This window comes from Camarhynchus parvulus, chromosome 1A (genome assembly GCF_901933205.1).
Source record: "Camarhynchus parvulus chromosome 1A, STF_HiC, whole genome shotgun sequence".
In the NCBI taxonomy this organism is placed as follows: domain Eukaryota; kingdom Metazoa; phylum Chordata; class Aves; order Passeriformes; family Thraupidae; genus Camarhynchus; species Camarhynchus parvulus.
The window spans coordinates 41,117,154-41,143,613 of NC_044586.1; the positions used below are offsets into that span (position 1 = coordinate 41,117,154).

Genomic DNA, 26,460 nt, shown 5'->3' on the forward strand with positions numbered 1-26,460 from the left:
CTATTAAAAGTCTAAAATAAAAAAAACTGAACAAAGTTTTGCTTGGTATGGATGATTTGTGTGCAAGTTCTTTGCTGATAATGCCTGAAGTTTGATGTGGATGAATAATGCAGATGAGAGTTTCATGCATGAAAAGTTGGTGTTTCTCTTGCTGCATCATAAACACACTGCTGTTTCTGATTAGGTTAGAATCAAAATGTAAATAGCTCCTGCTGTGAGTAGGGATATTTAAATTGTCCTATCCAGAACATTTATTTTCATAAATCAAACAACTGAAAAAAACAAGACTGGGAATTTTCAGAAGTTCTCAATGCCAGATAAGCTCGGCTCAATACCAGAGTCAATGATGAAACCTACATTATTTTCACTTACTGTGACTGTGTTGAAAAATAAACCTCAGAAGCCTTTTTCTCATGGGAAAATTGTGAAATAGACTTGTGTATGAGTGCCGAAAGCAGAGTCAGTGTTTATAGGATTACCATTTGTTGTTTAAAGGAAAGCTTTTTTATTTACATGACAGCTGAACTTTGTCCAGTTACCTCATTAAGTATGTCTTCTGTTAAGTAGAAGAGTATGCCTTCTGTTAAGTAGATAGGTTGCTGAGAAGTGACAGTATAAATTTATGACAGCTGTGTGAAAATGATGTACAGAAGAGTGTCCAAATGAATACAAGTTTTGGAAAGTAATTTATCAAAAATAACTTTGATAATAAAGATAATCTTGCTGTTAATCCGAATCATTAAGTTTAAACTGAATTTGTGTCTGTTCTTGTTATTGCATGACTTAAGAACAGCTATACCTTAGTTTTAAATTGCCAGGTTATATTACTTTCTGGCTGGATTTAAGAGAAAATATAGGAAGGAGAGAGTTGCTCTTCCATCCCTCTGCTCTGCCCAAAGTGGCATCACTCAAACCATTCCTGTTCACTACTTTTCTAAAAACCTTCAAGCTGAGATTCTGGGCAGCCTCTGCAGGGCCACTGTTCCACTGGTTATGTATCCTGACTGTTGGGGTAGGTTTCCTGTCTGATGTGCCAGTGATGTTTCAGACACACTGGCTTAGGTTCATGGTCCCAGTTATCTCCTGCCCTGTTACAGCAGTGACTGCCTCCAGATGCTTCAGAAGGCAGGGAGGTAGAAGATGTAGAGATCTGAGATGATTTGCCTGTTCTGGATTATCTGTTACGTAAATAAGTGTATCATGGGCCCTAATGCATGAAATGTATCCAAAAATCACAATCTCTCCAAAAATCTGTTAGCACTGAAAATTGAATATTCTGGCTGGCTTTATACACTTTTGGCTATGCAATTGGTTTTTGCCTCCTAGGATTCTGTAGCAGTGAGTGTCGTAGTTAGTTTATGCATTGTATGAAAAGTTATTTGCTTTTATCGGGCATAAATTTGTTGTCTTTCAGTTCCATTCACTGTCCCTTATCTAGTATGTTAGCCAGTATGGAGAAAAAAGCTCTCAACATGTCTTCTTTTTTGGAGTTTTTTTTTTTTTTTTTTTTTGCTTTGTTTTGTTTTGGGGGTTTTTTTGTTATATCTCTTCTTGCTCATGTTCTTTTAGAGATGAGCAATCCATATCTTTTTATTTTTTCTCAAATGTTATTTCCCCCAATCTTCCCATAAGCCCTAGTAATTATGCAATTCTTTTTAAGATTATGCCACTGTTACTGCACAAAGCATTTGAAGGAAATCCACTATGCTGCTGATTTGTACAATAGTGTTCTAATAATTTCCCTGCTGTTTTTCATCCCAATTCATATTCATGTTAGCAACTTGTTAACTTTTTTGGTCTTTTGACCATAGCCATGCTTACAATTAAAAAGGTAATTGAATTATTTTGCTTTAAACTGAGTGTTCTTGAGGTGGATTGGAGGTTTCATTTCCATTGTTGAACCCAAAGCCTGAGTGTTTTATTTTTGAGGTTTTTATGCTTGTGGTGAAAGATATATGCATGACCATATTGCTTATTTTATCTCACTCCTCTGGTGGACATTTAATTATAACATCCCTAATTTTAATGAACTTCAATCAAGAATTTGGACCATACTGCTGAGAAATTGTGTTTAGAGCTGAACTCAGTATCTCAATATTTACAATCTCTGTAGTTCTAGTCTTTACTTGATTTTCCACTTTTTATTGCATATATCCATTTACTTCACGCCCCTTTGAAGCTTCTTTCCATGATCATTTTTCTCCATTTAAACAGCCGTAAAAGCTAAATAAAGACTACTTGAGTAGAAGGCAGTGTGTGCTGCTAGCTTGCCTTTGCAAAATAGTTGTGTGTACCTTGATGAAATAAGCCTTTAACGTACTTTTTAATTCTTTGAGAGATATTTGTTTTGAAGTAATTTATTTTTTGTTCACTGGAGACGTGATTTTTTTTCTTTCTTTATTTTCTATTCTAGACAAAAGGGCTATAGCTGTCACTGCAACTTAAATATTTAAAATATTCTAGTTGTTACATTCTAATAAATTATGAAATTTAAAGCATGGTGTGCTTACTTAAATGAGCTTACAGGTCAGACATCACCTTTCACATTAAATTTTCATCAAGTGAACTCCAATGTGCTAGACAGAGCCAGCAAAAGGCTTTAAGAACACAATTCTGAAGCTGTTCTTGTTTCACATAACATGTATCATGTATGGTTGCCACAAACTAAGGCTTTTTAGGGAGCTAAGAATTATTTTTCTCTCATGTTTCTTGTGGTTTCTTCATTCTATCTACAGTACTCAATAGCATTCACTTAGAAATATGTATAGCAAAACTCAAAATATCAGGTTGAAAGATGATCCAAAAGAGCTGATGTGACTCGTAAAAAATTTTTTGTTAGTTTTTAAGTTCTCCCCATTCTGGTGAACTACAAATTAATTTTCAGCTGAAGGCCTTAATGGCTAAGAATCATTTGTATTGACTGCCACAAGAAAATTTTTGTTAATTGCATGTGGTCTGAGAGCATTCCATGGCATGTTTTTGCAGACATTGATGAATGTGGAACTGGAAGGCATAGCTGTGCCAATGACACTGTGTGCTTTAACTTGGACGGCGGGTATGACTGTCGGTGTCCCCATGGCAAGAACTGCACAGGAGACTGTATCCATGAAGGCAAAATCAAGCACAATGGTCAGATTTGGGTGCTGGAGAATGACAGATGCTCTGTCTGCTCGTGCCAGGTCAGTACAAATGCAAGTAGCCGCTTCTGCAAGGTGCTGGTAGGGATGCAGGGCAGAGCATCAGGATCCCAGTGAAATTCCTGTTTCAGCTGCCTTCTCAGATGCATGTGTGGAGCTACAGAAATAAAATAATATATTACATAGGGTTTTGGAGATAGTTTCTCTCTCCAACCTGCATGAGCAAAACATTCATTGGAAGTTTATTATGTGGTACTGGGAGAAGGATGACAGTGCTGTTTTGTTAACAGAGATGCCACCTGTGTTCTCTGGGTGGGAGTAGCAGCATTTTCATGCAAATAAACTGTCTAGACACCTACTGGGGCTGGAGTCTGATGCCAGTATCTCAAGCAGATGGCTATAAATAGAAGTAGGTTCTGTGTCTGCAGGATAACTCAGCTTAACTTCCTCAAATGTTTGCTGTGGGAAGTTTGGTCCCAAGCTAAGTGCTGATGGAGAATGAAGGGCCAAAACACTGCTGACAGTATCCTGAGCATTTCAGCAGTTTGACTTAAGTGTACATGGTTTAGTTTCAAATCACCTATCATCTTCCTGCATGAATAATTACAGAGCAGAGGGATTCATCTTCCTTCACACCTCCAATCTGGTATTCTATGAAACCATGATATTCTAGGAAGTTTAAAGCAAGATTCATCAAGCATCTATATGAGAATTACAAACTTAGTGCTATCCATTAAAGTCTAACCCTTGGGGAAGACGCCCTTGGGTTTCACCACCTCAGGGGAGCACTGCCTGGAGACTGGTTGAATGAAGGATGTGTGTAAGACAACAAGGGAATTTTACGGTTGTTAGTGAGCGTGTATGGGGGTTTCTGGCTTGGTTTGAATTGTATTTTGGCGAAGATACGGTGTAGTGGAAAACTTGTGAGCTGCTAATGGCTTAGAATCATGGTAAAATATAAAATCTTGGCTGGAGTTTGGCTAGTTGTGCAAATTTCTGCCATCACTGTGTGTGTCTCTTCTAAAACTAGAATGGATATGTGATGTGCCGGCGAATGGTCTGTGACTGCCAAAATCCCACCGTTGACCTCTTCTGCTGCCCTGAGTGTGACCCAAGGCTCAGCAGTCAATGTTTACATCAGAGTGGGGAGTTTTCCTATAACAGTGGTGATTCCTGGATACAGAACTGTCAGCAGTGCCGCTGCCTGGTAAGGTACCTGATTACAGCTGCACAGACAGGAGGGGAAAAGATATGAGATATTCTGATCTGTGAATAGTTTCATTTTCATGCATTAACATCCACTTAATTTTCCCTGAAGTGCATGTATAATTAAAATCTGGTTTTCCTGGATTTTTGTCAGTATTTTCCAGTTTCTGTCAAAAATGTGTTTTGACACAATAGGCATAATATAAATTACTTAATCATGAAGGTGGTTTCAGCAGAGTGGAGGTCATTTGGATATGGCACCTACACAGCAACACTCACGTTCACTTATTCAGAGACTGATGAAGCTCTATAAGGAAATTCTAAATATGTATTTATTATCACAGCTGATATTTTCAAGGATGCTGCTAAACTTAAACTTATTTATTCATTCAGACATTCCAAGTAACAGAAAAATAATAAGACTTCTTGCATTTTTTAAAACAGTGAAATGAAGTTTGAAAAACATCTGTTAAAGCTTGTCACCTTTTTGCTAGGCATGTGTTTTGGAGTCTAAGCAAAAAGTATTCTGCATAATGCTGCTCATGAAGTTTCTGTGACAGAGAAAATCCCAAGATAAAAGCAACTAGCTTTTATCACAGATTATCTCCAAGTATAAAGGCTGGTCCATGTAGCAGCTTTGGCTTCTCAGGGTATCATGAATAACAGCCAGAAGCCCATTTCTGTAGACTGTGCTTACAGTGCCACCACTGCCAAAATTCTATGAAATAGATAACCATGGGCTTCATTAAATGTCTTAAAAATGAAAAAATAACCAACCTACAATTTAGGCTCTCAATAGATTTTTCTTTTTTTCCCAAATGCTACTTCTGTAGCAAAAGTCTGCTTTCTTTCAGTGACCATGGATTTTTTGGGGTGACAGAGTATTGTCTACTCCCTGTACTGTCCATCACTGCAAAGAATAGATTGAAGTGTCAAGATCAGTGACTGGATTAAAAGATTGCTTTCAGTCTTACCATCACACAATTCAAAAAGAGGAAGATGGACCCAGATGAGAACTTTTTAAAAGACTAACTTCACAATACTTTCTGCAACAAGTGGAGGAAATTTGGGGCTATTACAAGTGTCTGTGATTTTTTTTCAGCTTCTGCTTTGGAGATAGAAAACTCCTCATTCTCAAAGACTTAGATACATATTTTGTGAATAAACTGATTTCCTAGGGCTAAGTGCTGTTCTTTTTGCCCCCCCACTTAAGTCCAGATTATTAGATCTGTGCTCAAATGAGCTGAATAAATTGGAAGTCAGAGATCTGCTCAAAAAAGAAAAAAAAAACATTATTGACTTCTCTGAAGTCTTTTCTTTGACCAATAGATCTGTAACTTTGGCCTTTGTCCCGAGTGAAAGGAAGCTGATTCCAGCTTCTAGTAAATGGTATGATTTATTAAACATCTTTAGATTTGTGTTCAGGCATAAAGTAAATTCCCATAAGGATATGCTGGCCCAACATAATTCTCTGCCCAGACCTTTTCTTACCTTGACTATATTAAATACACCATGCAGAAGGTGTGATAAAGTTTGGAACTTCAGGTATTCTGCTCATAATATCCTAAGTGGATGGAGGGTGGAATGGGTGGAGATCCTCTCATTGAAAATGTGGTGGTGTTCCCTGTTACATTGGGGGAAAAAAAAAAAGACCACTGAAAAATTGAAAAAAAGCCCTGAAAATTTTGGCACACTTTTGCAGTGCAGTCATGTTACAACTTCTGTCCCTTGCAGAAGTAGGGCCATAATCCTCTATTGCGTAATTTTGTGGAGAATTTTCACCTGCAGCTTGATGGAGAGTGTACTGAACCAAGTTAAATCTCATCTACTGTCTGAATGGCATGCAGAAGAAAGCACCTGATCTGCTGTGTGTCCCATAGTCAATGAATATCAATGTTATCTATGCCGAATTCTGAACAGCACCAGATGGGAAATAATAGCCAGCTAGGGAATATAATGCTGATTCAGAGGAATGGATGAGGAACAAAATAAGAGCTAATAATAACATCTTGTTCCTTCTGCAAACAGCAAGGAGAGGTTGACTGCTGGCCCTTGCCATGCCCAGAGGTGGACTGTGAGTTCAGTGTGCTCCCCGAGAACGAGTGCTGCCCCCGCTGTGTCACCGACCCCTGCCAAGCCGACACCATTCGTAACGACATCACCAAAACGTGTCTGGATGAAACCAACGTCATTCGCTTCACTGGATCCTCCTGGATAAAGCATGGCACAGAGTGCACCCTCTGCCAGTGCAAGGTAATCAAGGTTATAAACACAAGGCTGAGATGCTTCTTCCCAGCTTGTTCTGTGGTACATAAATATTAATGTGGCACTGAGCCTGGTCAGGGAACAGTTGGTGTCTACACTTGTTTTAAAGCAGAAGAGGTGTCAGTAAAAGTGTTCAGCTTAGTTAACTGTACTCTTGCAAGTGCTAGAAGCATAGTTTGATGTGCTAGCAGATCAGAAGCAGGACAACCCATGCTGCAGAGTGCTGTGGACAATGTACTGGGCTTCACTTTTCCACCAGGATAGCTCAATTCAAATTTGAACATGGAGCTCCAAGCTCCGTGCTATCTTGGAAACGTGCAAGTATGACTCTGTGAGCATAGACTTTGCACAAGAAATTTGTTCAGTGTGATATTATAGTGTTACTGGAACTGATTGAGTTGCTTTTTGAGAATAGTAATTGTTTTCTGAATAAAAGGACTAGTTATATGGTTACATAGCTTTTGTGCTTTAAAATTAATCAATGTGTTTAGAACATTTACTGGTTTTGTACTCAAAGAAATTGATTGAGGAGAAAAATTAATGGCTACAGGCATATGTGAATTCTGGCATCTCTTTTTGCAGATGAAAAAGAAAAAGGGCTTAACAAAAGTGTTTCTATTCAAAATAAGATCATAAAGTGAATTGTGGTTTTTGCCACTCGATACTGAATAGTGACAATATGTGTTTCCACACCAGCCAAGGAGAGAGAGCAAGATTCATGCACAGTTCTTTAATTACTACTGAAATTCACAGTTGATTTTGTGCTTTATTCTGTGTTCTTCGCAAGCAAGGTGCTTCCCAAACTCCAATACATGGTACAATTAACTACTTGAAAAGGTGCTCGTAAAAAAAAAAAAATCTATCTTCAACACCTCCTTCTGTGAGAATTCTGTGTGATCAGGCAGCAGAAGCTGTCAAGCATCACTTCCTTCCTCTGCTTTTTCTGATGCAATGCTGTGTGCAATAAGTGCTGCTGTTGAGGCATAGTCCCTTTTCCAAGGGCAGTGGTATGCACCAAGTGTCAGCGTTTGTCCTGATGTCAGAATGGGTCAGTGGTTCGAAGAAAATGCTGTGATCTGACGGACTGGCTAATGGTTAGAAAGCCAGCTGTTGCCCAGAGGATGTTAAAAACCTGTACTTTTGGGGTCCATAGCTGGTGCTATATACCAGCTTCAATGCTAGAAGTTACTTTTTGCTCAGGCAGGTTGCTAAGGTTCTTATGCATCTGGTTCCCCATCTGTAAAAGAAATTGTTGTGTGTGGTTCTTCCCTGAAACACTTCTGAGACTCAGTGCTGGGAAATGTGCTCTTGTTGTGCTGCTAATCAGTGGCAATGCAGAAGGCATGTATCAGTTCTGACATGGCCACCTAAGTGCTGCTCCCATCTGGCCTTTTGTATTAAGCAAAGACTAAACCTTAAGCATTGACTAATTGGTATTCAATATAAACACATACATACACAGACTTATCAAATCCATTGCTGCCATGTGGACATAGCAAGGATTAAAACAGGTACTCTGCCAAACTCCATAATTTTAATGACTCAGGTGTGACTGCCTAACAAAGAGGAAGTACCACTTTGTCCCTAAACAAGCCCAAATCTAATTCAGTTCTCCTTACAGAGCAGTGTTGATTTTGAAATACACTATCTGCTCATATTGCCAGCATTTTAATATTGCAGTTCTGCAGGCAAGCAGCCCACTCCCTCCAGATCAGGATGTGGTGTCCCCAGTTTGTATAATGTTCCTTCTCATTCATCCTGTGTCACCCCACTCTTCTCTTGTAAAGAGTCTCATGGAAGGTCAAACCTCCACTCTAAGCCTCTCTAAACAAGCTATAGCAAAATAGGTTTACACAAATCCTTTAAGAATTTAGAAACCTGGGCATCAGCTAAAGCAGACTAAGCCACAAAAACAATTCTAATCACAAGCAAAGAATGGGGAGAGTAGGATTATAACTTCCTGTAACAGAAGGAGTGAAAGAAAATGCTTGAATTATTCAGACCTTGGTTTTAATAAGTCCTGTTGGTTTAGTCAATTGAATGTATTTGGACTAATTTATAAATAATACTCATTTTTTATTTGCATTTTAAGAATCAGAATTAAGAGGTAGTAGAGAGGTAGAAATGATTTCTCCAGTATTTAACAATGTCCATAGGCAATCTGTTCCCTTAATTGTCCTTAGTATTCTCATAAGAATGTCTGGACTATTTGGAAAAAGTTTGTGGATTAATGTTTGCTGGTGTTACAGCCAGGATGCATGAAATTGAAGCATTCAGGGCTAAATAAAACCCAGAATCCCTTCTGCCTGATATGAATAAAACTCCCAAGTGCCTTGTCTTGTTCAACAGCTTTAGGTATTTGAGCAGATGCCTGATACCTTTATGTTGGGAGCATTCCTTCCACTGATCCCAGGTTCTTTCAGTTTGAGTGTTGTAGCTCTGGGACACAGACCACAACAAGCCAAGCAATTAGAGGAATCGTAATAGCCTGTTCCCTCGGGCAACATAAGGACATGAGGACAATGTCATGAATCTGATCCAAGTCTGTACATCTTTTGTATTTTACAAGTCTGTATGTTCAAATCTGATGGGTATTTGCAAGCAGCTGAGCTTGTTAAATTTACTTGTTTTGTACAAAATGCAAATTGTTTCAATTCCTCTTTCTGTTTTTTCCATCCTTTAGAATGGCCATGTCTGTTGCTCAGTGGATCCACAGTGCCTTCAGGAACTGTGACACCAACAACTATCTCTCACAAGCAGTTTCTGGATAAAGAATTTTCCTTCACAGAAATAGACCTTTAGACCAAAAATTGTTCAAAATTAAAACTAAAATTAGGTTGGTTTTGTCTATCTGAAGTGCAGATATGTGATTAACTCAGTTGCCTGAATCAGAGTGAAATTTATGGGACTCAAGACAAGCTCAGACGTGTAAACCTTTGTATGAGGTTAAGCCCAAATCTTCTGGCTATTTGTCTGTCTGGCATCCTTGTGCAGAATGTTTAGGTTAGTGTAAAGTGACACATTGTAATGCTGTACATAATGATGTCAAGATCTAAAATCAACTAGGAGCTCTTACAGGGTCTTCTGAAGCTTTGAGAGTCCAATGCTTGACCAGATGCAGCAGATTTACCTAATCATATTTGGAACTGCACAAATGTGTTTGATTGCTTACTGCAGAACTTAGCAGATGTTTGAGTAAAAGGATGAAGCCTTCAGGAATAATGAACCTAGCAGCTAAGATGTGATATGTACAGTATGTGCGCTGAAAAAAAAGATAGAAGTTATTGTAAAAAATTAAAACAAGAAAAAATCCAAAAAAAATAAAGAAAACCCGTGATGCACAGGCATGGCTTCTTAATGTTTTCTGATGGGAAAAGTCATCAATATTTCCTTGTTTTACTGCACTTACTATTATTTCTTGATTGACTTTGTTCAGTATAAGCTCGTTATTGTGCAAATTTAAATAAATATTTCTCTTACCTTAAATTTCTGTTTGTGCCATCTTTCATTTTCAAGGACTTAATTTTCATGTATGCTGTTACTTCTTTGCAAATATTCCTGGGAATCTGGACAATACAGGTGAAGTGTTGCCTGTGTAGCTGCTCTAAGTGTGGGAGCTTATGCCCAGCACAGCCTTATGCCTATCATGTCTTATCTTTGTTAAGATACACATAAGTAATTTGTCATTACAGTGGATTAAATAGCAAATTCACATTCCTAAAGATCCCCTATGTGCTAGTGGGCTGTTGGCAGTCAGTAGAGACCATTTGTGTGTGACTTGGATCTGTTCAGATTTGCAGGGGGTCTTCTCCCAGTTCCTCCTCTCTCCAGCTGCCAAGGGTTGGTTTGTCTTCCATAAGCTCTGCAGCTGTTTTTGTTGTTTGTGTGAAGGATCTTAATGCGTGGGGATTACTGCAAAATGCAAACCCTTTTGTCACTACTGCTCTGTTGGAACAGTAAATAAAGGAGGCTACGTGACCAAACCTGTGTTATTCTCAAAGAGAAATAAAGAGTAAAGCAATGCTTACAAATTGCAGACTGAAAAGGCTGAATTTGTAAAGAATGCATCACAAACAGTGGAGACAAAACAGGAGAGGAGGAAGATGCCCAAGATGACAGCATTCTTTAAATGCTGCTTTAGTACTCATATGTTTTTTCAAAGTGACTTGCTGCTCTTCACCATCTCTCTTACAAGTTCAGTAGATGGTCATGAAACCTGGACAGCCAAAACTTCCAATAATATTGGTCCTGTGTGAAATGAAGTTTCAAGGGAGGTCCACATATGTGGTTTTACAAAACAGAATTATTTCCTGCAAACTTCAGGATGCTACTTCAGTTTCATGTACTGCAGGAGATCGAAGGAAACTCATGCAACCACATGTATCCGGTAAGTATTCCCTCAAATCTGGATGGTTTTGGATTAGGGGGTACAAGAGATGCTAGGCCACAAAATGCTAATAGTCTAAACCAGTCCAAGAAACTAAAAATCAGGGGGGGAAAGACTCAATTGGATATTTTACATTGAACAAATAAAGTTATGAGGATGTCCAGACCAAATAAAACCTTTTCCTCATCTCATCCACAAATAACAGGTATTCACAGGGGTTTTTTTTTCTGTTTTGTCCTATTCCTGGCAAGCTGCAATCACTATTTTAAAGAGAGTTAGCTCCCTTCCCAAAAAGGATGCTTTCTCTGCAGTGTTTTCTTGCCTGCCAGTAATTGTCAGGAGGTCAGGTTTTCGCCTCAGACTCTGAGGCACATCTCCAGTGGATTTCATGAGCTGCTGCTTACCTGTTTCTGAGAAGGTTTAGCAGAAGTTGTATACCCTCTGAGAACTGCACTTCAATTTAATTCAAGAATAGGTACAAGATAGATATAGAAAATGCATGAAGACCAGAGGGTTTTTTTAAAGAACAAACATTTTTCAAGGGCAGAATCCTTGAGCTCTGTGAGTGGCTGTACAAACCTCTGAAGAGAACTGCTGGAGCTGGTAGAGTAGATATCCCCAGAACATTGTAAGTAACGTTGTAAGCATCCCTGTTTTGGCAGTGAATAGAAAAGTTGCAGATGAGGCAAGTGTCTCTGTCCTTAATCTGGTTCTGTGCATCCTCTGACGTTGGCTTCAGAGCTATAAAAATATGAGAGCTCTAAGGAAAATTGTCTCCAAAATATTTCCTCAATCCTTTTTCTAATAAATACTGGTGTTTAGTACCAGATTTTCATCAAAACTGAAATGGTGTATAGATGACAAAAAAACATCCATTTTCTTTGTCGCTTTCCATGACCTGAGTGTTGGAGGATCTTTCTACTATTGTGGGTTTGTGAAGCACAGGGCTATACACTAATAGGCCAAAAATCAAAAAATTGAGACATAAGGTAATAGCTAAAACTTGAATCTGATCCTTGGAGAGACACTCAGTCTTGCATGAGAGTCTTGTAAGGAGCAGAAGTCATACTACTGAATAAAGCTGGAAGTCTTCACTAAATAAAAAATGAGAATGTGTTCAGTGAGTATTGTCTAATTTATCAATGCTTAAGTTACTAATCAGTTGGGAGTTCTTCTAAAGGTCAGCAAACTCCAAGAAGGCATATTGGTGACCTTCATTTTCATTCCTTTTCATCCCCTGTTCCCCCCCATCTCCCTCCTGTTCAGCCCAGCCAGTAATTAATACCTTGTGCTTTTAATTTTCCTTGAAAAGTAAATTTAAATATGATTAAAAATTGATGTCTAATTTCTAAGCCTAAATTATCTGTTAGACAATATAGTCAATAAAAAAACCCCAAAACAATTCTGAATGAAGCAGGTACATTGTGCCGTCTTACTGGCCTTTTGTTATTGATGCACTGTTTGCAGTACCAAAATTCAATAACTTCCATAAAGGAATTGTCACCTCTCTGCAGAATAATTGCCCTAAGTTAATAGACTTACACATATACTGGCAGAGATATCTTCAGTTACAATGCTGAATTCAGTGCTATGGTGAAACAAGTTGACAAAATGCAGCAGCATTGTAAAACTGTTGAAAAGGGACCTAACTGTGCACCTGTGAATTTCTGGTACCTACAAATTTACTAGGGGCAATACTAGCCATTGCATTTTTATAGGATGCCTAAAAGTGGATGTTTGTGCAGGGAGGGCTGTAAAAGTTCCCTCCTTCATTTCCAGCATAGGATCTTGACATTAGCTCCACTGGCCTACAGCAGGTTTATCCTGGGTCATCTCAATCTCATGAGCCACATTTGAGTTGGCTTCAAATGCAGGATGTGCCTGCAGTAGGATCTCCCCCTGCACAGATTCTCCAAAGTGCAGCAAATGGCAGTGCTGAGCTCACATGCCCTCTCAACAGGAGGGAACTCCCTTGGTTTTGCAGATAAAAATAGCAGCAGCTTTAAAGTAGGGCTCTGCTAGTTATTTTTTAATAGTGTAACTTACTCACAGGCAAATGCAGTTTAGCTTGTCCCCAAAGCAGTTAATAATTTAAGCAAAAAATCGCTAGCTAGCTTTTGCCAACTCTAAAAAGAAAATGTTTCAGAGTAGTACAAGAAGGCTAGAGCAGCTCTGGCATCTCCTGAGTGGGTGACCTGTGTCTCTTCAGTGCACCAGTGAAAAGCCCACTGCAGTTGTGTCTTCTACCCAAGTCACAGTCGTATTCACTAAGTCACAATGCTGGCTATGTCTCCTGTTGCTGTTTTAATTTCCAATTAAAAATTAAAAGCTTCTTGTTGATTTAGCACAGTGGCCAAACCTTTGTCCTGGGAGAAAAGACAAAGTGTACTACTGGAGTTTTGAGTAAGGAGAAGCATTTTAGAGAGGGCTTGAAAAGAAAAAGGTGGTGTTGAAAACTATTTTTCATCTCTCTGTGGCTGTTTATCAGCCTTGCGAATGGCCACTTGCATGTCAGTGTATTTCACTTTTTTTCTTTTTGACAGTAAGGTGCTAATGCAGAATGATAAAAATAAAAAATCAACTATTGAAATCACTTACTCATCTAGGTCTGCACTAATCAGTATTTTCTTATCATCAGAAATTATATAGTCTGTAAAATACCAAACAGGCATTGTTTACTATAGCAGGAGATCTACATCCCTATATCCTACTAATCTCTTCATAGATTATTTCTATAACTTCCAACTTTAACTACTACAAACCATAAAAATCTATTGATTGCATAATTTTTGTCCATAAGATAGCGAAACTCAAATTTTGAGATGAAGCATAGTTATTGTTTTTCAGTAATCTCATGTTATATTCAAATATAACTCTCAGTATGTCATATGTGTATCAGCAGTATTGCTTGGAATTATAAAATAAAATTATTTAAGGGCTTATTTTAGGACTGAGTCATACATGAAAACCAGAATAATTAGAATTGCATCACTACACGTAGAGAGCTTCCATCTAAATAGAACAAAGTAGACTCCACTGCAATTTCATGGTGGGGAAAGAAATTTCATGGAGAGGAGGAGGGAACAAACCAAAAAAAAAAACCAATCCCACTGATGTTAACTTGGTCCTGTCCTCTTTTAGTGACTGCTGCTCTGAACAGAAGAGGGATGTAGCCTTGTGCATGGTAACCTTAGTTTTTACAAGAAGCTCCTTAACTGATGCTGCTTTTGAATATTTCATCTGACTGACTGAACCACAGCATTTTCCTATTTATTTTCTTAGTGCCTTTGTTAAAAATGTAAAAAATGCTCAAAAAGGCCAATGCAGTCTGGGTGTGGCTCCTTTGAAGCAGGCACTGTATCACAGCTGGAGCATCCTGCCCCAGACAGTTGCAGGCACCAGCCAGCCAGGGTGGGGGGAGCACCACCCTACCCAAAGGTGTAATCCTGCTGGTTTTATCAGCTATATGTAGTTGGGTGCTCCATGAGCTGTGACCAGAATGACCCAGCTCATACTGATTCCTCTTGCAACCTTGCAAGCAAGGCAAAGCCTCCCCTTTTCGTTGCTGTGTGTGGATTTTGCAAGTCACGTGGTTTGTCAGTGCAAAGAGATGCAGGGGTGGGATTGGTGCTGTCCCAAGAGCTCCCATATCACCCCAACATGGGCAACCCACAGCCCAGATGGGTCAGTCTGGTGACAAAAGGATGTCTGTGGTATTGTGAGGTCCCCAGGACGAGGTGAGAGATGAGAATTTGACCCCATGTTCTTAGAAGGCTGATATGATATGATATGATATGATATGATATGATATGATATGATATGATATGATATGATATGATATGATATGATATTTTATTATGATAAGAAATTATATACTAAAACCATACTAAAGAAAGAGAAAGGATACATCAGCAGGCTTGAAAAGAATGATAATGAAAGCTCGTGACTGACTCCTCAGAGTTCAACACAGCGGATGGTGATTGGTCATTAATTGAAAACAATTCACATGGAGCGAATAAAAGATGCACCTGTTGGTAAACGATCTCCAGACCACATTCCCAAGCAATCAGATAATTATTGTTTTCATTCTTTTCTGAGGCCTCTCAGCTTCCCAGGAGAAGAAATCCTGGCAAAGGGGCTTTTCAGAAAATATCATAGTGACAAATGTCAAAGTCAGTTAATGAAGAAGGTGTTAAAATTTGGCCTTGTAGACAGTGCTGGTGACAAGCTGAGGGGATAACACTGATATTACTTTAACGATCTTTTTAAAATCAGTCTCTTTTTAAATTTTAAATTTCCATTGGGTAATTATTACATTTGATGGGCCCTGATGCTCCTTTGAAGAGCACAGCAGTTGAGGAAGAAATTATTCTTTCCTCTCTTGGTGAGCTTGAGAGGCTGTTTGGCTGCTGTGGCGTTCAAAGGAAAGGGAAGTGCAGCTCATGGAGCCTGTGAGCCCCCAGCACTCAGCAGAAGCACACATTGCACACTGGGCAGTGTGAGTGACACTGGCTGCCTGCTCTGGGCAGCCCCCAGCCTCAGCAGCAAGAGCGCTTTCTTTTAACATCCGTCACAATGATGGGGATTATCTGGTACTGTTCCCATCCTCATCTCCTCTGTGGCCTCCAGCGTCAGTACCAGTGACAGATCACTGGCAGATCACTTTCAGTGTTGGCCTCTCTCTGCATGGCTTCCATAACAGGTGGGTTTATTCTCCCACCTTTTCAAACTCTCTTACATGGAATTTATCACTCCTTGGGCTAGAGATCACTCATGTTGGTTTAGAGGTTTTAGCCAGTGTCTTACAAAAACTAAAATATATGGATTCCCACTGTGCATATGTTCCTAATATACTGTACAATTAAGGTCACTGAATTTGGATAAATATTGGAGTCAAATTCTTACCTTAGTCCCAGTTTTCACATTTCAGGTTCATCTGTGTTTGCTACTGCTCTGGAAATTGACCCAAACTGAGTAAGTGGTTGCCGAAATTCTAATTAACTTTGTTGTCTTTCTGAATGAATAAAGCAAACCAAGAACTCACTTCTGTGTTTTTTAACAGAAGCAGTTTCCAAAATCTGAAGCTTAAAAGGCCAGTTTGCACCCTCACAATCACAGGTCTAATTTCTTAATCCCCTTATACTGAAATTTAAAATGCTTCATCAATTCCCAGAAAAGCTAGAGAGATTCAGATATTATATGGCCTGTTTAAGTGATCTTTTTGTTTCTTATGTAGCATGTTTTTGTCATTTGTGTAGCTTTCAAGGGATTTTTGCATCCTTCATGTATTTGAATTGCTTCTTGTGGGTAATATCCTTTTGCACATAAAGCTTCTCAGCTGTTGAATTTGAATTTTTTTAGCTATTAGAATTTAGGGCTTATATATGAAATATATTCATGAAATATATACACCTGGTCAGCAAAAGAAAATATTACAGAGAGATTAATTTTGCCCAATACACATAATAATGAAGGCAAAACTGTGTTTGATCTAGTATTTGAAATAGTTTCTGTGTTTTATTGTGTTCTTCGGCTGTGTTCCAGCAGGTTTGCATTAATCTACTTTATAAGTATAAACCTGGATTCTGAACAATCAATCAGTACAAGGTCAACTGCAGCCATTGCCTGCCTCGTGTGAATCAAAACTTAAGACACATGGACATTTATGAGAAAATAGAGAAGCAGGGAGTCCACTGTCACCAAAATGATTTTTGTGTTCAAAAATAAATATATGGAATGGTTTCAAGTGAATTAGGTAATAATTTTTTTCCAGATTTTGAGAGTAAGATCAGGGAAAAACCTAGAGGTGAAGTTATAGTGTATTTGCTGAGTACTGTACCAGTCTACCCCAGAAAATCCTGAGATGGCACTGACTGAATAGTGCAGATATTGGTCAGTGGTTAAAAACCTTCCTCAGGGTAAAAAAGTGTCTTTGACTGAAAAACTCCTGGTGCTGAGCTTTGGACATGTTGCACAACTGATTAAAGGCATCTGAACATGGTCAGGTGATGGTGGAAGAGCAGTTTAGGGATGCTGCTGTCCCTTCTTCGCTCAGGTACAGCTGACTCCTCTGCAGGTCTCCTCATATTGGGGTTGGGGAGAGCACATGAGAGCTCCACTGCTGTGGCTCAAGGTCCTCAGGGGGTGGGCACTGCTTCTGGCTGTATGGCCACATCCTTTGTGCTGGTTTGGGTCAAAAGCCCCTGGTTCTGACAGGAGCCTCCTGCCACAGAGACCTGGCAGTGAAGGGAAGCTGCCACAGATGCTGGCAACTGGTAGCTTGCTGTCTTGAGAATCAGTGACCTCTGCCAAGGAGACACCAACCGACTTCAGGGAGTTGATCCAAGACCCAGAGAAGTCTGTGGAGATTTTCCCTCATATAAAGGCCTGTGTTAAGATCTGATTATTTTGTTTATTAGAGACATACCTCTCTAATAAGAGAAGAAGGATCTCCCAGCAATGTGCCCCCTCAATTAAGGTGCAAACTGACCATATGCTGAAGTCCATAACAAGGATTTTATTTAATAATAAATGTGAGGCAGAGATAGAAAGAAATAGGAAAAAAGCAGGGGGTGAAGAGAAAGGGAGTGACAGAGAAACAGATTAAGTAGAAAGGTATCACGACCCATGGACCCAGAAAGTGTCCTGTTGGTTCTTTCTGGTCTTCTGGTCTTCTTGGTCAATGGGGTCCCACGAAACATGGGGTTCAATAGGTTAATGGATGTTCAGGTGTTTGTGGGAGCATCCAGGTACCTCCCCCAGAGTGGGTAAGATTTTCACTGTCTTTTGAAACGCTGGGGGTCGTGTGCAGTCCTCTGGTGGAAGATATTCAGTCTCTCACAGAGCCAGGCCCTGAAATATTTATTCACATCCTAAATGAAAGAGCGCCACCAGCACATTGTTTTTAGTATGGTTGGAGCACTTACATATCATATCTGGCACAGTGCAGATGTTCTCTTCCATCACTTTCTCCAGCGGGATGAAGTTCAAAGAAGCTATAAATATATATAAATGTGAAACTTATGACAGTGAGAAATAAATTTGACCTATTTTGTTTGACCGAGGAAAAAAGAAAATAAGTCAAATGTATCCTTAATATATTCTGGTTTCCAAGAGGAAACTTGGGTGGCAATGTCAGGAAGGCCCTGTCTGTGTCTCTTGAAGTGTCCTAAGGAAAAGGATCCATTTGATACGGGGCAGCTTTCCAAAGAGTGCACAATTAGGGGCAGCGATGCAAAAAATTACGGACACAAAGAACAAGAAAGACTTGCAGACATGTGACTGAAACACCATGGCTGGGAAAAGCATGGGTCCACTGGATTCAGCTGTGTGCCTTGGTGTCCCTAATTACAGATGCAACCTGTTGGTTTATCTTCAATGGCTTAGCAAGATTACTTTCACAGTGGTTGCCTGATAAATGTCTGCTTGCTCATTAACATAGCTGACATTTCCTAGCTCTGCTTAGTTGTGCAACCTCAGTTAATTCACATCCTTTTTAGTTGATAGGCCAAAGTTCAAATGGAACAAAATTTCGATCTTATTTGTATGGCTGCATATACTTTCCCTCCTGTATGGTCAGAATAATAACTTCAAACCCAGAAAGAAACCCCAAACCCTGAAACAGCAGAAAGCTCATTTACATTTATTCTGGGACTTCTTTTGAACTCAGAATATAATTTCTTCTTCTTAATCACTTGTACCTTTATCTCTACAGTGCAGTAGTAGTTCCTCAAATCTATATTGTTTCATATGAGGCCTATGCTATAATTATACCTATGTACCCCATTAAAGCAGTAAACATTTTTTCAATGTATTTAAAGAAAACAGATATATAAGCTCACTGGATAATGTGTTCATGTTAAGAATGTGTTAGAACTGGCAATGTTATTGATATGGGACAATGACATAATTTGTCAAACCAAAGCCTGTCTTTAAAGAACTCTATTTATGACTACCTGAATTTGTAAGGTATATATCAGAAATTTTTTAGCCTGAAGAAATAAATAGAAATAGAGAATTTTTTTCTGAAATGTTTGCTTCAGCACTGTAAATTTTCAGAGAGCAGTCTCTGAAATGGCAGTAATGAATCAGGTGAATGTTTGATTTCAAGGGCTCCTTGGGAAGATCTAGAATTACTCACCTAAACAGAAGCTGTATGCAGCTGAGCTGTGTTGCAGTTGCCTGTCTCAGTGCTCTTCTGGGATGGAGCAGACTGGAATGTAAGACCCTTCTCTGTTTCCTTCTTCAGTTGCCCAGGAATTAAGTGGCTAGCCATAACCTCCTGCACATTTCTGGTCCCATTCCCACCTTTGCCTTTTCCCTATGCTTCTTTTTAGTCTGATTTAAAAAAAAAGCCATCTCTCCTCCTAGCTAAGTGCCATAGCCTAGAACTGAGCTCAGTCTCCTTTTTGCCCAAAACACTTGCATTCCTGGATGTCCAGTTGCTGCAAGGCATGTGGTGGATGAGAAGACTTTCTATCAGTGTGCCCCCTGCAAGCCCTGCACCTGGAACTTTCAAATGTCCTTTAGTGAATGCCTCTGAGGAGACAGCAAGCTGAATCCCACAGACCAAGGGCCCAATGTCAAGAGTTTTCAGCACTGCCAAAGTACAGAGATTTAGAGCAAATCAAATAGCAGAATGGCAACTGATCATGCACTTGCCATTTTCATTCATGGGCTGCTAATTTTTTTTTAAAAATACTGTCTTACAGTCACAATCTTTTAGTAAATAATTTTTAATTTAAAAAAATATACATAGGATATAATCTTAGTGTCATTTATAACTTGCTGAGTAGCTTTCATTCATTGGACTGCACAGTCTTTTGTTAGCATTCATGAAACTTCAAAAATGTCGTATTAGTCATTGGAGAGCTTTCAGTTTACTCCCAACCTACATTAGAGACAAATGCAGAATTACAGGAAAAGCATTAATAAAAAATTGACACTGAAGACTACAAGGACTGTTGCAAAGTGCATTTCCTAGTATGCATCAAGAGCTAACAAGATAAAAAATTCTATAAAATTCATGCTTAATATAGTGTGGTTTGGTTTTTCAAGAATAACAATGTATTTTACACTAGGCCTAAAATTGTCTCCATAAATAATAAACCATTTGAAAGCACTAGGTCAGTACAGATGAGCAGAAGCAATGGCATCATGGTGTTTTTTCTAAAGTCCCCCCCATGTTTAGGTGGTGACAGGTAGGTAAGGAACCTTGTCCTCTCCTTCTGATCACAAGTTATTTACATTGACATGAAAGATTTAAAGCCAGCGAATGAACTGCAGAGGACATGAGCTCATAGGTAGTTCAAGTGACCAATAAGGGAGTCAATTCTGCTTTGTGATTAAAAAACATAGGAACTCATTCCCTTCACTTCTATGTGAAGTACTTCTCACCTTTCTTTGAGGACCATTAGTGGGACAGAAAAAAACCACAATAATTAATCTGGGGCATTTTTCCTCCTCCATTTTCCTTTCCCTTTCCCTGCTCTTGTTTTCCTGTGTTCCTGAGTTTTGTCTGCTGAGGTTCCTGGCCCAGTGTGCGCAATGTTTTCACTCATTTGTCTTGCATTGCTTTCAGGTTCTCTGACCACTAAAACCAAGCCATACCTAACCAAACAAGCCACTGAGGAATATCTGGAAAAATCAACAGAGCCGTTAAAAGAGACTGCATTGCATAAATGAGAAGCCATTTAGAAGAACAATCTCATATCTTCATAAGCAATAGTGGCTCATTTTCCATGTAGTGGCATGCTTTTGAACTTCCCTCTTGCCTTCCAATTATATGCTTGTCAAAGATAGAGCCAGAAGGTCACATTCACTTTACTCTCCCCACTGTACAAATCAGCCAACGAAAACTTCCACTTCTTAGTGTATTTCAATTATTTATGATACCCAGTTTGAACAAACACGCTTCTAGGCTTGAATCTGGAAGCTAAAAGGGGGAAAAAAAGGGCATAGTGGACTGGGCAACACCAGACTGAAAAATAGAGAGAAGTTCTCCTATCATGCCTTTGCTGGACAGCAAGTCATGGGGAACATAAAGCATCTGGCTTTCTTTACACTGTTTGAAGTGATCATTTGAAACTATACTGTCCTGATATACTTCTTAATATTCTATTTGGAAGTATAGCTGAGACACATGCAAACGCATGCATTCTCCCAAGCAAATAGGGTGGGTTTAACTTGTCAGACTAGATGTGCTAGACAGCTGAGCATCTAGCTCCTTCTGAAGCCTTGATGGGAGCCAAAACAAGCATCTTATCAGTTATGTCTGACCTGATGTATGTACTCATAAGATCCCTGTGAGAATGTCTCAAAAGCAAGGGTTGAAGTAAACCATTCCTGTTAGAGAGTGCTGGGTCTGGTGGGCCCAGAGTGGGGAATGGAACCTGCCATGGCTCCCTGCCTTCAGACTATGAATAAACCTTATGCCCCACTCCCAGAGACATTCCCCTTGGCCCCCAGGCCAGGTGCCTCCATTAACAGCTGCTCTGTGTTGGTGCAAGGTCAAGCACTGACAGCACGCCCTCACTGTGCCCTGTGCTGGCTCACCCCTGGCACTCAGGCACTGTGCTCTTGGGTCTGCTCTTGGTCTGTGATACCAGGATGAGCTGGCCAGGGGGGTACTGGTGTTTCCCAAGCTGTGGTTGTTCTTTGGGAATGTGTGTGCAGCTGTTGTCATGTAACCCCACACTCCCTATCCTCCCCTAGCCAGGAGACCACCAGATGACTGTTGGCTCAGAGGGACTTACAGCTAGATCTTATATGGCTATAATCCATATGGGATTCTGGATCAAAATTCTCTCATCAGAAGTCAGTTGTAATAAACTCTGTAATGCCAAAGAATGCCACTGAAAATGAACCAGAGAAGAAATTCTTATGAACCTCTCATTGATATAATGAATTTTTAAAGAATGAATATGTTTCCATAGAAGGAAGCAAGTGTCAGGTCCTGTGAAGCTCTCCAGGACAGAACAGGTTGTAGCTAAACAGTTCTTCTCTCCTGAACAGCAAAACAGAGTAGATAGGCTATTCATCAAAGTAGGGACACAGTGTTTTGGACACAGTATTCCAGATAAAAAATACAGCAGATCTATTCTGTCCCAGGGAAAGCCCTCAGTCCTCACTGGCTTTGGAAGGACCCACTTACAAAGACAAAAACCCAACTGTACAGTCCAGATAAGAACCTCCTCCCTAATGCCTGTCTGCAAACCACTCATGAGTTGAGTAGACATTCCCAAGGTGACATGGGCACAGAAGTCCCCACATGCCTTCATGGAGCTCAGACTCAATTTGAACCTGCAGGAGACCTGCATGGGAAGGGTTTGAAGGGATGGTGGAATTTTTGACCTTGTTACAGGGGATGTGCATGTTGTGCCCAGGGGGTACCCACAGCCCCTGGCTAGCTAGCAAATGCCACAGGATGGGGTACAGAACCCTGAACAAAAATAAAGAGCACAAAGAATGGAGTTTCACCCACTCCATGTTCTCAGCTTAGTGCTGGTCAAGGTTGGACTTCATCTCTCACATGTTTTCTTCACATTAGATACATGTACAGATGATGAGGCTTGTTTCATTGTAAGGGTTGTTTATGCAAACTGCTGGACTTGTTTTTTTCATGTTTTATCTCCTCCCATATGATTACATGGTCAGGATCACTCTGCATTTATGGTTGGTTTTTTTGGGAAATATTGAGGAATATTTAACTCTCCCTTTTGAACTGGCTTGCTCCAAAACAACTCCCAGAAAGCTTCTTGTCAGGAGGAGCATGGTGTTCTCCAGGGTGCTCTGAGCAGAGCGGCTCCCTGCCTGCCTCCTGTGGGGATCTGCGCCTTTCACTAGGGGCCCTCCTGCTGGGCCTTTGTCCTTCCCACTGGCAACACTTTGGGAAACTGAAAAAGGCCTGTTTATCCCCTTCTCATTTAAATGCAGACAGGCTAATGCCGGGGCTATTTAAAGTAATGGCAGTCAGCAGAACAGATGCTTAGGACATGAGTGCTGGACTATCATTAAAAGATATGGTCTATGATTAAAATGTGTTTTTCCTATGGGAAACTGCAGCCCTCTGGGACTTTTTGGCTTATTAAGAAAGTTTTGAGCTACCATGTCTCTCTAGCAGAGATAAAATAATGCACACTTGCTACTGATGCCAGGAGCATGTTGTTCTCATTCCCGCTGTTGTTTCTGGATCTTCAAACTGTTCTGTTTCGATTCCTGTAGCTAATTGACTTTGAGTAGAAAGAATGAAGTAGCTTATGTTCTTGTATATTGAGATCTTAATTTCTTGTAAGTACCTACAGGTACTCTTGACTTTACCCTGTGATTTCATAATATAATATAATTAATATATAATATAATATAATATAATATAATATAATATAATATAATATAATATAATATAATATAATATAATATAATATAATATAATATAATATAATATAATATAATATAATATAATATAATATAATATAATATAATATAATATAATATAATATAATGCAATATATAATAAATCCTATTTTCCACTCTGATTTCCTCTTGATCACCATTTTCTAGATAAGAGATCATTCTGGGTGCTTAGATTGATAGTTTCATGGACGCAGAATGGGTTTGGCTGCACACATTTCCTTGAAATGAGCAGCAACTGTGTTTCTAATCTAATGGAGTGATTCTGAAACATCTCATAGTTGCAGCTTATTTTAACAAAGGAATTATTTCCTTTCAGGAACAAACCCGCTGTAGCATGGGAAGCTGCAGCACGTAAGCCAGTTCCTAACTACATCAATTCTCACCAGGAGCAAATCTAGAGGTGTGTGTTCTACATTTCTTTGGTTAATAATGCAAATCAGGTTTTATTTACTAAATAAAAAGATATGTGTTGCAAAAGTTTTCCAACATCTCATTGAGAGTGTAATAAACTGGGTGTTGTTTGCTAGCCTTGTGGCTCCTCTTAGTCTCTAATCGTATGGTATCAGAAAAATCGATATCTCATTTCTCACATCAGCCAGATGGATAGGCCAGGCAAGGGCTTCAGCCAAGCCTTTGTGCCATTCTGACAGGGGAAAAAACACGTTTTCCCTATTTCAAGCTCTACTGTTTACAAGCAGCTATTGACAGCTTTGCAGTACTTTCTCTCAGTAAGATCTATCACAGTAGAACTTTGAAGTCTTGCTGGCTCGGCTGTATTTCTCATACCACCTCACTTACCAAGTACAGCTATAAATCCTTAAAGTGGTTACTATTGCATGTGCTCACTAAATGTTGAGATCAGCCACATAGTAAAGGAAGTGTTCTGAATTTACGGTCAGCCTGACTTATGATGATCCTTCCAAAAAAAGCTGTCAGGAGATTTTGGCTTACAAAATCCTGGCAAGCACACTGCCATGCCTGCTGATGAAATTAGTTTCCCTGCATGGCTGTGTGGCACAGCTCTTTATATCTGTTGCAAAACAAGTTGGTTTAGAACCAACTGGCAGTAGGAAAGGTTTGTTTTCTGCTCTGTGGATGCCATGGTACACATTGACATAAAGGGTAATTTTTTATACCACAACTTGGGACAATACTAATATTAATATAAAGAGTATTTTCAAACTTAGAAGACAGATGAAAAGAGTTATATTTTGAAATGCACTGACTAAATTTAAAACATTTCTAGTGAAAGCATTAGTTTTTTACTTTTATGAACAACAATATATCATAATCACATCCAAATGAGAGTATTAAAAGATAAACAGACCTTGTCATTGCCAAATGAATTATGCAATGTATGTGAATATCAAATAAGAATTATCCATTTAACTCTGGTTGGTGGTCCTACACACAGTGCTTATTACACCTTATTTTTTCCACAGAGACACTGCTTGTCAAAATAAAACCCCTGAAATTATTTTCTCTCTCTATTAACAGTGGCTGAGTGCATGCAAAGTTCTCCACAACAGTTTCTTCACAGTTATGTCACTGCATATGAGATGGTTGTAAAGCTGGCTTCAAGAAAGCCAGTGCTGGCATTTAGGGAATCTAAAGCACTATCAGTATAGTAATACTAATGGTAATTCCCAGGTAATACAAGAAATTTAAAATTCAAATGCAGGTACTCCATTTTCCACATGTCACCCTCAGGAGAGCTAGAGAGGCAGCTCAACTCACAAAGGGAATTTGTGTGCAAATTCAGACTCTTCATAGATTGGTGGAAAGCAGCAGAATACAAACCAGATCTGTGCAATACTTTTACATTAATCCTCTTAAAATATCACCAGTCCATGTCCTGCGATGAAACTAGAACCCCAGTCTGGTTCTTCCCTCTGCTTTGCCACATCCAGTCCCCTTGGACCTGAAGATGTCTGGGGAAGCCAGCCCATGTCCAGACCCAGAGTGACAACAGCCCCCCTGGGCTGAGCCTGGTCACTCCAGGGCCTCGTCAACACAGCCCTACATTGTGTGCTGTATTGTTGTGCAACTCTGTAAGATCAGGGGCATTACCCTTCATTTCCCACTGAGTTTGTAGGTCCAAAATTTTGAACTGAGACCAGGAAGCTCAAACCCAAAGCAACGTTCCTGTGACTCTCAGAGAATGAAACCAGGAGCAAACAATGCCGCAGTCTTCTCTGATGGCTGCACAAAACTATGAAAAACAGTGGGACTGCATAAAGATTCTTAAATGACTGAGAGAAAGTTATGGGATCCAGGTTAGGTTTGAGGAATTAAATATAGTGAGGTATAGATCCATTTTCTTTCCAATTGCAACTTCTGAAGTGCAGTTGATTCAGAAGAAAGGCTCTTTTTTGATACCAGTTGAAAGCTCAAAATCAATGATACCATACCTTAACACAGGCAAAGAGAATATAATGTTCCCTGCTATACTTTTTGAAGCTTACTTCTCTTAAACATAAACTGTATCGGTCTTCTGGAAATGAAATTTAAAGATCATTTTGTCAGAGATATCACAAAGTGCAAAGAAACAACTTTTGTACATTTTCAGCCGGTCTTACTTCAAGGTAGAAATCAGAGTTAAGAAAGGAAAATAAACCATGACATAAAAGCAATGTTTCCTCCTTTTCTGGATGATTGTATGCTCAGATTGCGCTTAAAATTCCCAGGAGATGTACAGATAGAGATGAAATATTGGTTTGGTGTAATGGCAGCATGGAGATCATAGCTATAAGCTATTTTTGTAAATCATAAATCAGTGTCTGAGCACCAAACCATGGGAGTCTAGCATTCAATTCATATATTATCACTAATTATAGGTTTTTTTACTTGACAATGCATCATCACTCATGCACGTAGCTATAAGCTATTTTTTTCACCCATAACCACACAACTTGTTCACAAGACAATGACTCTGGAAAATTGTCAAGCATAAATAAGAAAAAGAATATTTTTGTTATTGGTAATTCTGTACCCAGCTGAAAAATTGTTTCTTCTCACTACAGCCCAGGGCACTGAACAGTTCTTTTCCCAGAG

The 26,460-nt window shown here is 39.4% G+C and overlaps 1 protein-coding gene across 2 annotated transcripts in view; it reads left to right on the forward strand.

Annotated features, from left to right (window-relative positions):
* NELL2 (neural EGFL like 2) overlaps positions 1 to 10,094 on the forward strand; it is a 135,815-nt gene extending 125,721 nt beyond the window's left edge. For both annotated transcript variants that reach the window (XM_030959604.1, XM_030959605.1), the window contains exons 17-20: positions 2,986 to 3,179; positions 4,168 to 4,344; positions 6,372 to 6,596; positions 9,292 to 10,094. In XM_030959604.1, the coding sequence (XP_030815464.1) occupies positions 2,986 to 3,179; positions 4,168 to 4,344; positions 6,372 to 6,596; positions 9,292 to 9,342 (647 nt within the window). In that variant the 3' untranslated portion in view covers positions 9,343 to 10,094. The remainder of the gene's footprint in view (positions 1 to 2,985; positions 3,180 to 4,167; positions 4,345 to 6,371; positions 6,597 to 9,291) is intronic.
* The last annotated feature ends 16,366 nt before the right edge of the window (positions 10,095 to 26,460 follow it).